We start from the raw sequence: 13,442 nt of genomic DNA, 5'->3' as shown, positions 1-13,442 counted from the left end.
TCATTTTATCATGAAGCAAATTCTCTTAATGTATCCCTTCATTTTGATTGTTGGTGTCTTGCTGAGAATGGCTTCATTTATATTCATAAAGATATTGTTTTATGACTATATTTTCTTGCATTGTCTTTCTTTTGGTCCTGAAAAATGAATTTGTTACATATTTCTTCTACTTGGATTTAGAAGAATTGGTATTTAACTGTCTAATACATAGAATTCAGCACTGAAGTAAAATCTTCTAGTCCTGACTCTCTCTCTTCTTATTTTGTGTCATTTTGTTTACTTATTGAGACAAGACCTCATTCTGTGATCTCTATTTTCCAGAGAGTCATGGCAATCTTTAACTTCCTAAGTGATGAAATTACAGGTGTGAGCCACCATACCAAGTTTTATTTATTTATTTATCCATTTTTTCTTATTTTTGTTAGTCTATTTGATGATAGATTTTATATCTTTATGTTACTGATTCAATTTCCCTGTTTCTTGTCTATTCAGGTTTTCCATTTCTTTATTCAGTCCTAATAGGTTAAGTCTGTCACAGAAGTTATCCATTTCTTTTAGATTATTCAGTAGTTGCATAATTGTTTATTATTATTGTTGTTATTACATTATTATTATTATTATGATGATGATGATGATGATGATGATGATGATGTGTGATTGGTGGTGTCAATTGAAGTGTCACCTTTTTCAAAAGTTTAGTGTGTAAGATAGCCTAGCCTGGACACATACTGTGGATCATCTCTAAAGCAGAACTAATGAGGTCAAAGTTGGTAGTGTATTTCCTACATAAACAGAAAATGGGAGTCTTACTCTTTTCAACTTTTGAAACCAAACTTCAAGATCCCTTTCTACCATGAAGAATATTAAAATGCACTTTTAAAGTATATAATACATACTAAATATACAATGTATTACAATCTATGTGATTGTAGACACATCTCCTTTGGAGACACCCACATATTGAACATGTGTATCATCTAATGTGTTATTTATGATAATAACTCAAAAATCCAGTTTTTTAGCAACTTAAAATGCACAACATGCTATTCTTAGTTTTAGTCATCTTGAATTTATTGAAACTGTCAAATGAAAAATTGTATCTTTTGACATATATTTTCCCAATTTCTCTGTCTACACAGTCTCTAGTAATCAATATTTTTACTCTTGGTTTTTGAAAGTTCAACTTTTCAAGCCTTTTAAGCAAATACTGGCCATGACATTAGTTCTGAGTGTAAAATTGATATTAAAAGTGCTATAAAATTTTGACAAAATTGCCTATCACAAGCTCACAAGTTTTATGAGAACAGTGTGATGATGGCTGGCTCAAATACAGAAGAGTTTCATGTCACCTAGGTTCTAGTAGAAGACTTAGAGGTGCTAAAATTGATGGGTGTTCTCACGTACACTTGCTTTCCAAAGCCAGCCTCATTTATGGGTCTGAAAAGAAATCACTGTTGATTGCACCAGAATCACATTTCAAAATGTCCTATCTCTTTCTCAGTGTGGTTGACACTGATTCATTTGTCCTCAAACTCTCATATGTCCCCCTGGGACATGGACAAACTATACTTGAAAACCTTCACGCGCAGCACATTCAGCAAGGAACAAATAGAAATTCTGCTGGCTTTGGGACAGATGAACATGCAAGTGTCCTGTAGAATTCAGTCATTGAGAGAGACTTCTGTAAGGGCCAGATGTGTCTCATCTCTCTGAAGACTGTTCAGCATTTTTAAAGATGTCTCAGTACATTTGAGAATTCAAGGAAGTATGACATACTCAAGGTGCTTTAATTTTCACTTTAAGTTGTTATTCTGATAATAAGTGCTTGCACTTCATTTTGTCATCTGAGGGCCTTGTCATGTCATTAGTTTTCAAAAGGAGGGTAATATTGATTCTGTGATCCAAAATGATAGAGAAGTTGGAAAAAGAAAAATATCCTGATAAACAGCATCTGATAGTGAATTAATTACCTCATTTCTCAAACATTTTTCTATTTCTTCTTTTCTTTTTTACTGCTGGATATAAACCCAGGGCTTCACAAATGATAGGCAGCTCTCCACCACTGAGCCAGCTGGAGCCGTGTGCTCTGCTTCCTTTTTCCTCTTTGGTGTAGAATGACCTTCAGATTCACAAGGGACTAGAAAAACTCAGTTCCACAGAGACATACTATAGTATAAAACCCTCATCCTTCACTGATGGGACTACCACAAAGATCCTACAGCATAAGTGCTGTGTGTCTCATCAGATAGCATCAGGTAAGTCTGGGGGGCTTGAGGTTCTATACTGTGAGTGGGAAAGTAGAAGAAAAAAGCAAGCTCATAGCCCACAGATGTCCTTGTCTTCAGTATGTATCTCAGTGTTAGCATAAATTAGAACTTTATTTCTATTAATTGCTAAATAGTAGTCTATTTTATAGGAATGTATGTCTACCCTTGAGTTAAACATGATGAGCTTTCCCACAACTCTTCTGTTTTGCATTTAAAGAATTTAGAAAATTTCACAAATCATAGAATTTTACTAGTGAGTATATATATATATATGTGTGTGTGTGTGTGTGTGTGTGTGTGTGTATACATATATATGTGTGTGTATATGTGTGTGTATATTTCCTCATGTTACACAAATGTGTTTGTTCTTCTTTGAACTTAATCAACTATTCATTGTTAAAAGTTCTCACAGGATTGGTAGGATTTGCAAAATAAATTATTGGATTTAAGAAAATACAAAACTTTAAAAAGATTAATTTGGATGTAGCTCTAAAGAGTCTTTTATGAAGACTTACCTGAGAAGCCAGCAGTAGAGCTATAGGCCTGGAAGATGTTAAAAAAAAAAATAGGTCTTTTTCTTTTGAGAAGACTGAGAGCTCTACCTGGTGGAATGTTTGTGTCTAGTATAGGTTAATATGAGATCATCTAATATCTCATTCTATGAATTGTACTTGGAAGTCTATAACAATACACAGATAATAGATAATAAGCAAAAGGATATTTTTTTTTTTGGTGGGGTCCAGTGTTCTTGGAGAAGAAAAAATCCACAAAGTTTTTTGACTTCACTAATACACTAATGATAAGTTAGAACTTATTGGTTCATTTTTAAATCCCAATGAGAAGGGAGGCAAAATTGCAGAGGAGTAGTTGAGATGAGAAAGAAGGATGGTATAGCCCTAACTTATTTAGCACATATATATCTCATATATATAATTTCATAATGAATTAATTTATCTTGTATTCAATGTGTCCAGTTGTAGTATGGAACAGAAGTTGAAGCAGCAGTACTCCTACATATTTCTACTGAGCTAACCGTGCTCATGTTCAATGGCTCAGTCTTCATGCCTTCTGTGTTAACACTAGTTGGGATCCCTGGCCTGGAATCAGTACAGTGCTGGATCGGTATTCCATTCTGCATCATGTACAACATTGCTTTGATTGGGAACTCCCTAATCTTAGTAACAATAAAACATGAAAAGAGCCTCCACATACCCATGTACATTTTCTTGGCCATTTTGGCAGTCACAGACATTGCCCTTAGCACGTGCATTCTCCCCAAAATGTTGGGCATCTTCTGGTTTCATATGCCACAGATTTCCTTTGATGCCTGCTTGCTGCAAATGGAACTCATCCACTCATTCCAGGCAACAGAATCAGGCATCCTCCTGGCCATGGCTCTGGATCGCTATGTGGCTATCTGTAACCCCCTGAGACATGCCACCATCTTTTCTCCACAACTCACGACTTACCTTGGAGCTGGTGCGTTACTCAGAGCTTTCATTCTTGTATCCCCATCCATATTGCTCATCAAATGCCGCCTTAAGTACTACCGAACTACCATTGTCTCCCACTCTTACTGTGAGCACATGGCCATTGTGAAACTGGCAGCTGAAGATATCAGAATCAACAAGGTATGTGGCCTCCTTGTTGCCTTTGCCATCTTAGGGTTTGACATAGTCTGCATTACCTTCTCCTATGTGCGAATCTTCGTCACTGTCTTTCAGCTGCCCCAGAAGGAGGCTCGATTCAAAGCCTTCAACACCTGCATTGCTCACATCTGTGTCTTCCTACAGTTCTACCTCCTGGCCTTCTTCTCTTTCTTCACACACAGGTTTGGGGCTAACATACCCCCCTACGTGCATATCCTCCTGTCAGATCTTTACCTGTTAGTCCCACCTTTTCTCAACCCCATTGTCTATGGTGTTAAAACTAAACAAATTCGAGACAAGGTCCTGAAGATGCTTATTTCCAAGAAACCTCTGTGAACATTAGTGACTCCCTTGGTTGAAATGTTGTGTGGTTTCTAAATAGCAACTTGAATGAATTAAACTCTACATCTTCTACAAATAGGAAAGTGTGTGATAACATGTGAAATCCAGATCCTTATAACTTTTAGAAGTATGTATTAAATATAATACAATCTTTTGACTCACAAACAATGTGATAATTCACTGTTGTTGTGACTTTGAATTATTTGTTTTATATTTGGTGGTTATAATGTAATTACATGATTTCCCTCTTCCTTTCCTTCCTTCACGTCCTCCTATATAACCTTTCTTGCTCTCTTTCAGTTTCATGGCCTCTCATTTCAATGTTTGTGTCTGTCAATTTAAATTTACTTGTTCTTAAAGAAAGCTGACTCTCTAACAATATACTGCAGACAATAGAACTTTCTTCAGATAAACCCAAAGGATAATTTTGTACATCAGTACCCTTAAACTTCCAACCCAACAATCACTTGTCATATGGGTTTTGTTCCATATCCTAATGGTGTTCCAAAACTATAATATGATAGGTTTAGAATCATTTATCTTTTTATGGATTTTACATAAATGCTTATCAATATAAAGATAATATATAATCAGAGTGTACACAAATTTATTCATTGATATCCCAAAACTATGAAAGATACCATGGTATTTGTATAGAAATAATGCAAAGGAAGATATTGAATTGTAATGTCCATAAAGACACTTTCAAGAAAAGAGAAACAAAGATGTAAACTTATGAAAGGGATGTCCTTTTGGAGTTACAGAAATTAATAAATTTCAGTGAAATTTTAGTTTTACTGTAGTTTGGTAAAGGAAGAGTAACTGAATATAGAGGCTAGCTATATTTAAAAATTGCCTATTGTCAGCATTTGAGAACTGTGTGCTAGCCACCTTTCTGTCTAAGATGCTTAAGGCACTACCTGACACTGTTTAGAACATGTGAAATATTCTTCCTGGTGTTAGTCAATATTATATCATTGAATAGTATCAAATCAATTAAATATTGAAATTATCCATATAAAAAGCTGAATTTACTCTACTATTTTTTAAGGTAAAAAAATGCATACTTGAAAGAATAATGGGAAGCTAAGTTCAAGGGGAAGGACAAAATAGGAAAAGTATATACAAAAAAAACAAATAGAAGGCTGCTATTTCACAATCGAATAAAATAAAATAATTGGTGGAATAGGGAGCATCATGGGATAGTTGTGTGATGAGAAAGAATATACTCAAAATATCTTGCATGGAATTCTCAAAAATCAATACAAACATGATTAAAATTACTAGATTTAGTAATAGAATACTTTTTAAATAAAAGTAGTGTGTGTTAGGGGCTAAAAGAATAAGCTGTTATGGGTATGGAAGGAGCAGAAAGTGTGTGGCCTCTTGAAAACTAAGGTTGTATGAAAAGTACTTATGGGAAACCCTTAATTACTAAGCTGATGTCCTAATACAGCTTTACAAGTAACTTTGAATTGATGTTTACTGCATATATGGACTATGCCACTTCAAGACTACATGGGTTATTAATTGAGAATTATAGTGTAAGGCATGGATATCTCTTTATGACTTACTGGTCAGGGAGGCACCAGATGCCTCTAAATTTACTCAGATTATTGTTATTGCCCTTGGTTACAATCCATAATTACATGGATTGTAAGACTCTCTTGCTAAAGGCAGCGAATCCTCTGGCTGCACGACATATGGAAATCTATCTTAAACTTTCCAGGACACTTCCTTCCTGCTGTTCAGCCTCTTCCTATTGGAAGGTGAAATTCCAGGTGCTGGGGGAGAGAGCAAAATAAAGATTTTACCCAGCACCAAAACCTGAATGTTTGCCAGACAAAATAAGCTCACTGCTTCAGCAGTTTATAACTTGTTCTAGTGTAAATAATGGCTTTCTGATTGGATTGAGGCCTCGCCACAGGAAAGCATTTGATGCTGGTACTTTAATCTTGGTCAAAAGCCCATAGCTGGGGAGGGCATCAGCCCAAACCTGCTATTATATTGCTAATTGGTCATGGTATCTAAGTGCTTTCTAAAAAATTGTGTTTCTATTAATAGACTTAGGCTATTCTCAGTCTTGGTCAGAGAAGCTTCTTTAGGCAGTGGACATCAACTGATTGAGAGATGCATGTTTGGCAAAAGTCCTTAAAATGAGAGACAGAATGCTCAGCCTAAACCAGACATCTATATCACCACCACCACATACTCATACAAAGGCTCAGGGTAGAATAGGGCAAGAAACAGGAAAGAAAGTAAGATCTGGAGAATGAGAGCTATCTATGAGTTGCTTCCATCTGGATATAACATGGCTATATCCTTACACTCAAGAACTCATAGCAGCTGTGGTTTCTTGCACAAAACCTGCTCAAGATCAATTCAGCCAAAATTCCTGCATAGATGTGGTAGATGATCTCCAGCCTCCAATTTGATGGGTGTGGACGTCAAGTGTTATTCTTGAGGATTTGATCACTTATAGGTTTCCCATGAGCCAGAGGGTTGCTCAATACCCAAACCCATCCACTATGGACAACACTACCTGAATTTAGGGGGCTCCCCCCAAAAAAGCCATGAATTTGAGATTTGGACTTTCAGGGAAAATGGAGAATTAGAGAAGTTAGAGGAGGTGAGTTTGATATAATTCATTATCTATATGCCTGAAATTCTCCAAAATAAAGAAAATTTAAAACAACAAGAATTTTATGTTCCTAAGGTCCAACATGAGCCTAACACAATTGAGTATGAGCAGGGGTTCTGGATATGTCATTACAGTGGCCCCTCCACTTTGTCTACATTTTCAACTTTTCTTGGTCTGATGTTTTTGCAGACATGTCTAAATTTCCTTCAATAAAGAATAAGTGAGACATAGTAAGATAACTGTAAGCACACAGAGAAAGCATTGTAGATGGTAAAGTTGTCTGGATTCTACATTTTGGATAAACAGATGTTTAAGTAGTTAAATAAATAAACAATGAATGGAAGACTTCTTTCTCTCTCTGTTTCTCTATTATACATACATATAGCAAGACACACACACACACACACACACACACACACACGAGACAAAATCATTCAATAGGAAGGTAGAAACTTTAAGTTAAAAAATAATTTTTGATAGCTGAAAAAAAAACACATTATAAGGTATTTTAAAAATAAAATTTAGTGGGGATGAAGGGATACATGGAACAGCATTTAAGAGTTACTGCACAAACATGAAGATTGGGGATGATTCTAAGACATCCATTTACAGGCTCAGTTGGCACAGTGTTCTGTCTGTGGTTCTAGCCTTGAAAGGCTGATATGGGGAATACCCACTGCAAGCTGACTAACAAAACTAGACATGTCTTTGAGCTTTCATTTTGATCAAGAAGGTAAGCTTTAATATAAACAAGGTGGAAGAGCAATGGATGATGATTGCTAAAATCAGTCTCAGGGCTCCATGTGCAATGCACACATGGGTATGCACCTCCACACATGTTTTTCTACACAAGAAAGAATATGCATAGACACATATGCAAGTAACACACATTAATAATAGAAGAATAAAATAAGATTTAGTAATTATGAACTATATTTATTATGTGATAAATAACATAATTTATTATATAATTGATAATACAATAACAAAAGATTAAAAATAATATGTTGGAGGCAACATCAAAAACATCTTGGATGCTCTAATAGAAATTAATGATTGAATAATTAGATTTGTTTATTGCAGAATCAGATATGCCACTATTAGGCACACAAAGTGCTGATGAATACTCAATGAGAAATCAACATCTTCAAAGGAATGGCAATGACCAATATAAAAATTCCTGCAAATTTCTGAAAGTTAATGAATAAGTGATACAGATGATATTATTGAATAAGACATCAGAACTAATAGCAGGTGAGAACCTCTTATTAATCATGAGTGAATTCAGTTCAAAGTAGCAGGCATAAAAATGTACTAAGTACATAAATCAAGTTTGACTAAGTTTGGTTAGTAATGCAATCAACTGAAACTCCTATCTAATTGCAATAGTGAACAGTACACACCATGTTTCTTTGTCTTTATGAAATCATGGATTCATTATCTTCTGAATATGAAGTATCACAAATATCGAAATTAAAAATGAACATTATAAGATAAAAAACAATGTTTTTTAGATGACTTTTGACAGTGGGAATCTTGGCAGTCAAGCTATATATGGGTATATTTAAGGACAATTCCAGGAAGTAGTAAGTAGCAAGAATTTTCTTTATATGAGGTAGTTTAAACAAAAGTGAACTGTAGTAAATAGAGCAGACAGTTCAGAGAAAAAAACACTGAAAAAGGCCTCTTACCTCACCTATGTGTAGGAAGTTGAGTTTAGTCTTTGATTTAGGAGAATAGAAAATGATAAGTAACAGTCTCTGTTACATGCACACTCATCTTTATTTCAGATATGTAATTTGTAAACAGCAGAGGTTGTAAAACCAGTTATTATAAAAGAAATAACCACCAACAACTAGCTAAAGAACTGAATCATTACTGACTACTTACAGATCCCTCAACTGTCAATTTATTAGCTCAGTGTCACATTTCCTCCAATAATAACCTTCACTGAAATATTTAATATTATTCTCTACTGTACTTCTTGTTAAAAGATCTGTGATTCTAGTGGTGTGCATTACCACATCACATTAAAGAACTTCATTTAAGGGAAAAAATATGTATAACACACATACACATATGCTCATTTGTATATTACATTTTGAGTAAATGTAAAATAGTGATTCCCTATGGCCCTTTCAAACATTCTTAGTGCTATTTATCCCTGCTTCATTTATTTTTTTCTGTATTAAGCTCCCTCACAATTCTTCTTAACATCCTCCCATTTTACTATTTCCCCTTTACAAAATATATTATCACAGCATGTAATAGGATAATGTGTATCCTATTATCCACCTCACTAGAACACCTTCCCACCCCACATCCCCTTTTTACTTCCCAGTTTCCACAGTTACTCCAAGTTATAGACTCACACTAAGATTTAGAGCAAGGATCCACAAACAAGAGAGACCATGTAGCATTTTTTTTTCTGGGTCTGAGTTGCCTCATTCATTATAATATTTTCTGGTACCAATCATTTACATAAAAATGTCATGATTTCATTTGCCAAAGAGTAGTATAGCTGGATCACATGGAAGATCTACTGGTAGCATTTTGTGGCTATTCCACATGGGTGTCTGTAATGTTCATTTGCCACCACACCAGCAGGATCCCTTCTCACAGCATTGTCACCAGTATTTGATGCTATTTGTATATTTCTTGAGGTTAATTATTCTGACTGAGATAACATGATATCTCAAAGTAGTTTTAATTGGCATTTTCATAGTTTCCAAAAAGGTTGAACACTTTTAAAGTGGTTAATTAGTTATTTTTATTTCTTCTTTTAAGAATTCTCAGTTCAAATCCATAGCCTGTTTTTAATTTGCCTTGTTTGTTTTCTTGATTTTCTTTTTGAGTTCTCTATATATTGTGGATGTTAATCATTTATCACATGCACACACTTACTTACACATAATTAAAGAAAACAAAGCCATGATTTTGAGAGGTCATGGTGGAGACTCAGGGAAATTTGGAAGGAGCCAAGGGAAGGGTAGAAATTACATAAACACAGTGCTTGTATAGGAATTTGTCAGAAAATATAATAAGTAAATTTGTTTTTAATAAAATGTGTTCAATCAAGTTTACAACATAAGGCTGTAAAGTAGTTAAATGTTAGGTACCATTCTTGCTAAAGATCCATATTTGGTTCCTAGCACCCACTTTGAGAGGCTTACAACTGCCTGTACCTCTAATTCCAGGTGATACAACCCCATTTACTGAAAGTCACTGTACTACATGCATAAACTCATTCACATACATTCACACATAACTAAAAAACAAAAATAAAACATTAAAAAGATAAATGTAGTACTTCATGTTCAAGTTCAGGTACATGGTATAGAACAAAGATATTTCATTCAAATATTTAGCATATGCATTAATTTTTATATTATTTATGGAAATGACCCTAAAATCTAGCTTCTTAATAATGTTAAATGCACAATATATTCTTCTAGCTTTACTCAGCTTCAATTTATTGTACTTGTTCAAATGAAGTACTGTGTTCCTTGACCTACATCTCCCCAATTTCTCCGTAATTATTCAACCTCTGGTAATCAATGTTTTGATGTATTTCCTGAGAGTTCAATATTGAAAATAAGTTTTTTATTGAATACCCAGGGGTCCTGGGGTTTCGTTATATCCGGCATGGGATATCTGAGGGGAGAAATCTATGTACACTATGTTCTTATGTCTGTTAACTTTATTCCTCCAAGACAAAATTCTATCAATACAGCTATAGCTCCATCAGGCATTCAGTACAAGAATAAATCTGGACATACCTAACTCTATATCTGTCTACTTTATTTCTCTGGGATGAAATCTTGTCTCCATAGTTTCAGTTCTGTCCAGTTCCCTAGCTCATAGTCCTGCTAATGACTAAACTTCTATGATTCCAGCCTCATCTACATCCTTTGTTTCCTCGTTCTCCATTTCCACTACTCTCTACTCCTGGATCTCAGAAAACTCTACCTACCCCAGGTCTGCTTAACCTCTATGGAACCTCTGTCTTCCTCTCTTCTCTCTCAACATGCTGTTCTGTTTTTATAGAAAATGCCTGCCCTTTCCTTCCCTGGGCAGGTTCTCTGCCTCCTCAGGAATGTTTACATCTTGATATGTAAAAACCTCTTTTGTTCTCAGTCAATTGCTCTGGAGAGCCACTAGGCCTCAAGGTAAGGAGATGGTCTGAACTTCATTTGCACAAATGAAGAAACAAAGCTCTATGTCTTCAGTCAGCTTGTCTCCTAGGCTCAGAGGGAGTTAGTAACCTAGAAGTTCAGCAGGTCTGAAAATATTTGGGCATGCAAGAAAAGCATAGTAGAAGACAGCTGAAATATTAAAGGCTGGAAAGCACCAAATATCCAGTCAAAGTATAGCTTTAATACACAACTGAATCTCTATAATATATTCTTGTGGCTCGCAAGAGTCTTTGAACACATATCTTTCTATTTATTAAATGGAGGCTATGATATTAGTTATGGGGAATAGATATTAAAGGTGATATTAAAATTATTAAAATACACATAGACAGTTCAATCTTGTTGAGAACTACTTAAACACAGTAGCCCTTCATGTCACCAATGATAAAATGGATTAATTTTGGGAACTGGAAGTCATTTGAGTCCATATTCATTGACCTGATAGAAATCTCTCTTTATTTATCTAGAATTTTAGTAGGGATTTATTAAGTGTTTTTACTTGTGCTTATATGTGATTATTTTAAAATATGATTGTAGTTGATTTTGTCATCTTGGGTCCTTGTTTTCTCATTAACCTTAAATTCTCATTAACCTTAAAAACAAGAGTTCTTTTGCTTCTATGCTCCAAAAGTATAGCAGAGTTTCATAAAGAAAATAATTGATATAGATCCTCTTTTAGTTAATTAATTGTCTAGTGCTCAAAAATGGTCTTCTTTTTCTCTTTTTTTCTTGTGAAGCTTCACAAATGATACACAGGTTTCCACCATTGAGCCACCTGCCAGCCATGTTACACCTTTTTTGCACCCTTCAGATTCTACAGGGACTAGGAAACTCATTTCCACAGAGACACATTATAGTATAAAACACTCGTCCTTCACTGACTGAACTATCCAGAAGATCCTACTCCATGAGGTCTGTGTACATCTCATTAGATGGGTCCAGGTAAGTCTCTGGACTTGAGAGTCTGTACTGTGAGTGGGAGGTAGAGAATTATATCATGAAAACATGCAGTCCATGTGATCCCCTGTGATGGTAGAAGGATCAATGTAGTTGACTGTTTCAACCTTAGAAATATTTTCAGTGACAGAATCTGTATATTTGGAATCCTTCAGAAATTCAATAAAATATAAGATAACAAAAGTAAAGCAGAAATTTGGCAAGCCAGTGAACCTTAAGAGAACAATATGAACATATGTGAAGAAAATGAGTGGAAAACATGTTAACTATATGCTTAAGAAAGCTGTATCATGCCTATATAGACCTAGTTACAGAGTCATTGGGCACTAATTCTGTGAGTCAGTATCTGCTATTTACTGACATAAGTGTGTTTTAAAATAATTCCTAAGTATTTAAAAATGCCCTGTCCTGCTCAAATTTATGGCCTTTGTTTAATGTGTTTCTAGACTTTATTCCTTATTTTACCTATGCTGAAACTGAGCAACTTAATTTATTAATGGTCTCCAGGGCCTGAAGGATAGTCAGCAAGAGATCCACAATATGGATTGTCTTGTCCAACTGCAAATTTTAAAGAGTTCACTCTATGCCTTATGGGAAACATCTATGATGGGGATTTGGATTTAAAACATTTGTAGAAAATAAAGAGGGGTTAGTTTGGAGCCAATCATAAAGAATATGTAGTTGACTTGGGAGCTGCTCCAAAATGTGGTTGACTGCCTCAGACAATTGAAAAAGTTTTCTGATATTGACAGTACAGCATGGTGACCATCAGAGGGTTAGTCTATGACAAAGAGATCATTGAGACAGTAGGGAATTCAGATCAGGGTTCATAGGAGTTTAAATTTTGATTCTTAAATTCTTACAACCTTATACTGGAAAATACAGACTCAGGAAAGAAGCTCTGTGTAACACTGTTTTCTCATATATTCTTACAGAGAAGAGCCAAATTGCTGTAGTGTATATGCTGGTTCAGATGCATCAGTAGGACAAGATATTGCTTTCTTCTTTTAAATGTGTGTAATTTGTACCCACATACTTTTTCTCTAGATTACCCCTTTTTGCCTTCTCCAGTCAGTGACTCTTAACCTGAGGCCATCTCTAGTAGCATGATTTTATGGGTTTTTTTTCTGCACCAGTCAGCAACTCTCACTGACTTGCTTCCCAGTACACTCTCTACTACTTTCACATTATTTCATAACATCCTGTGTATAGTAAACAACTGGCAAGGTCTTTTTCTTTTCATTGATAGTACCTTAACAGAATTTTTCCAAGGGACTGCCCTGAGAGAATCCATCCCAAGGTATTGAGGACAATGTTATGCCCAGCATAGGGTTATCTGAGGGAAAAGAATCTATGTACATCATGCTCTTTCATCTGTTTACTTTATTTC

The 13,442-nt window shown here is 35.1% G+C and overlaps 1 protein-coding gene across 1 annotated transcript; it reads left to right on the top strand.

The window, feature by feature from the left end:
* The first annotated feature begins 3,242 nt into the window (after positions 1–3,242).
* On the top strand, positions 3,243–4,408 carry LOC118576208 (olfactory receptor 52A5-like). The gene has a single exon (XM_036176544.1). It carries the CDS (start codon positions 3,308–3,310, stop codon positions 4,250–4,252), a length of 945 nt encoding a protein of 314 aa, XP_036032437.1. The 5' UTR covers positions 3,243–3,307; the 3' UTR covers positions 4,253–4,408.
* Positions 4,409–13,442: the final 9,034 nt, after the last annotated feature.

This window comes from Onychomys torridus, chromosome 1, assembly GCF_903995425.1.
Source record: "Onychomys torridus chromosome 1, mOncTor1.1, whole genome shotgun sequence".
In the NCBI taxonomy this organism is placed as follows: domain Eukaryota; kingdom Metazoa; phylum Chordata; class Mammalia; order Rodentia; family Cricetidae; genus Onychomys; species Onychomys torridus.
This window is presented reverse-complemented; position numbering and strand designations above follow the sequence as displayed.

What these genes read in the sequence shown, in the direction of transcription:
- LOC118576208 (XM_036176544.1), top strand. Translation starts at nt 3,308, where the DNA reads ATGTTCAATGGCTCAGTCTTCATGCCTTCTGTGTTAACACTAGTTGGG.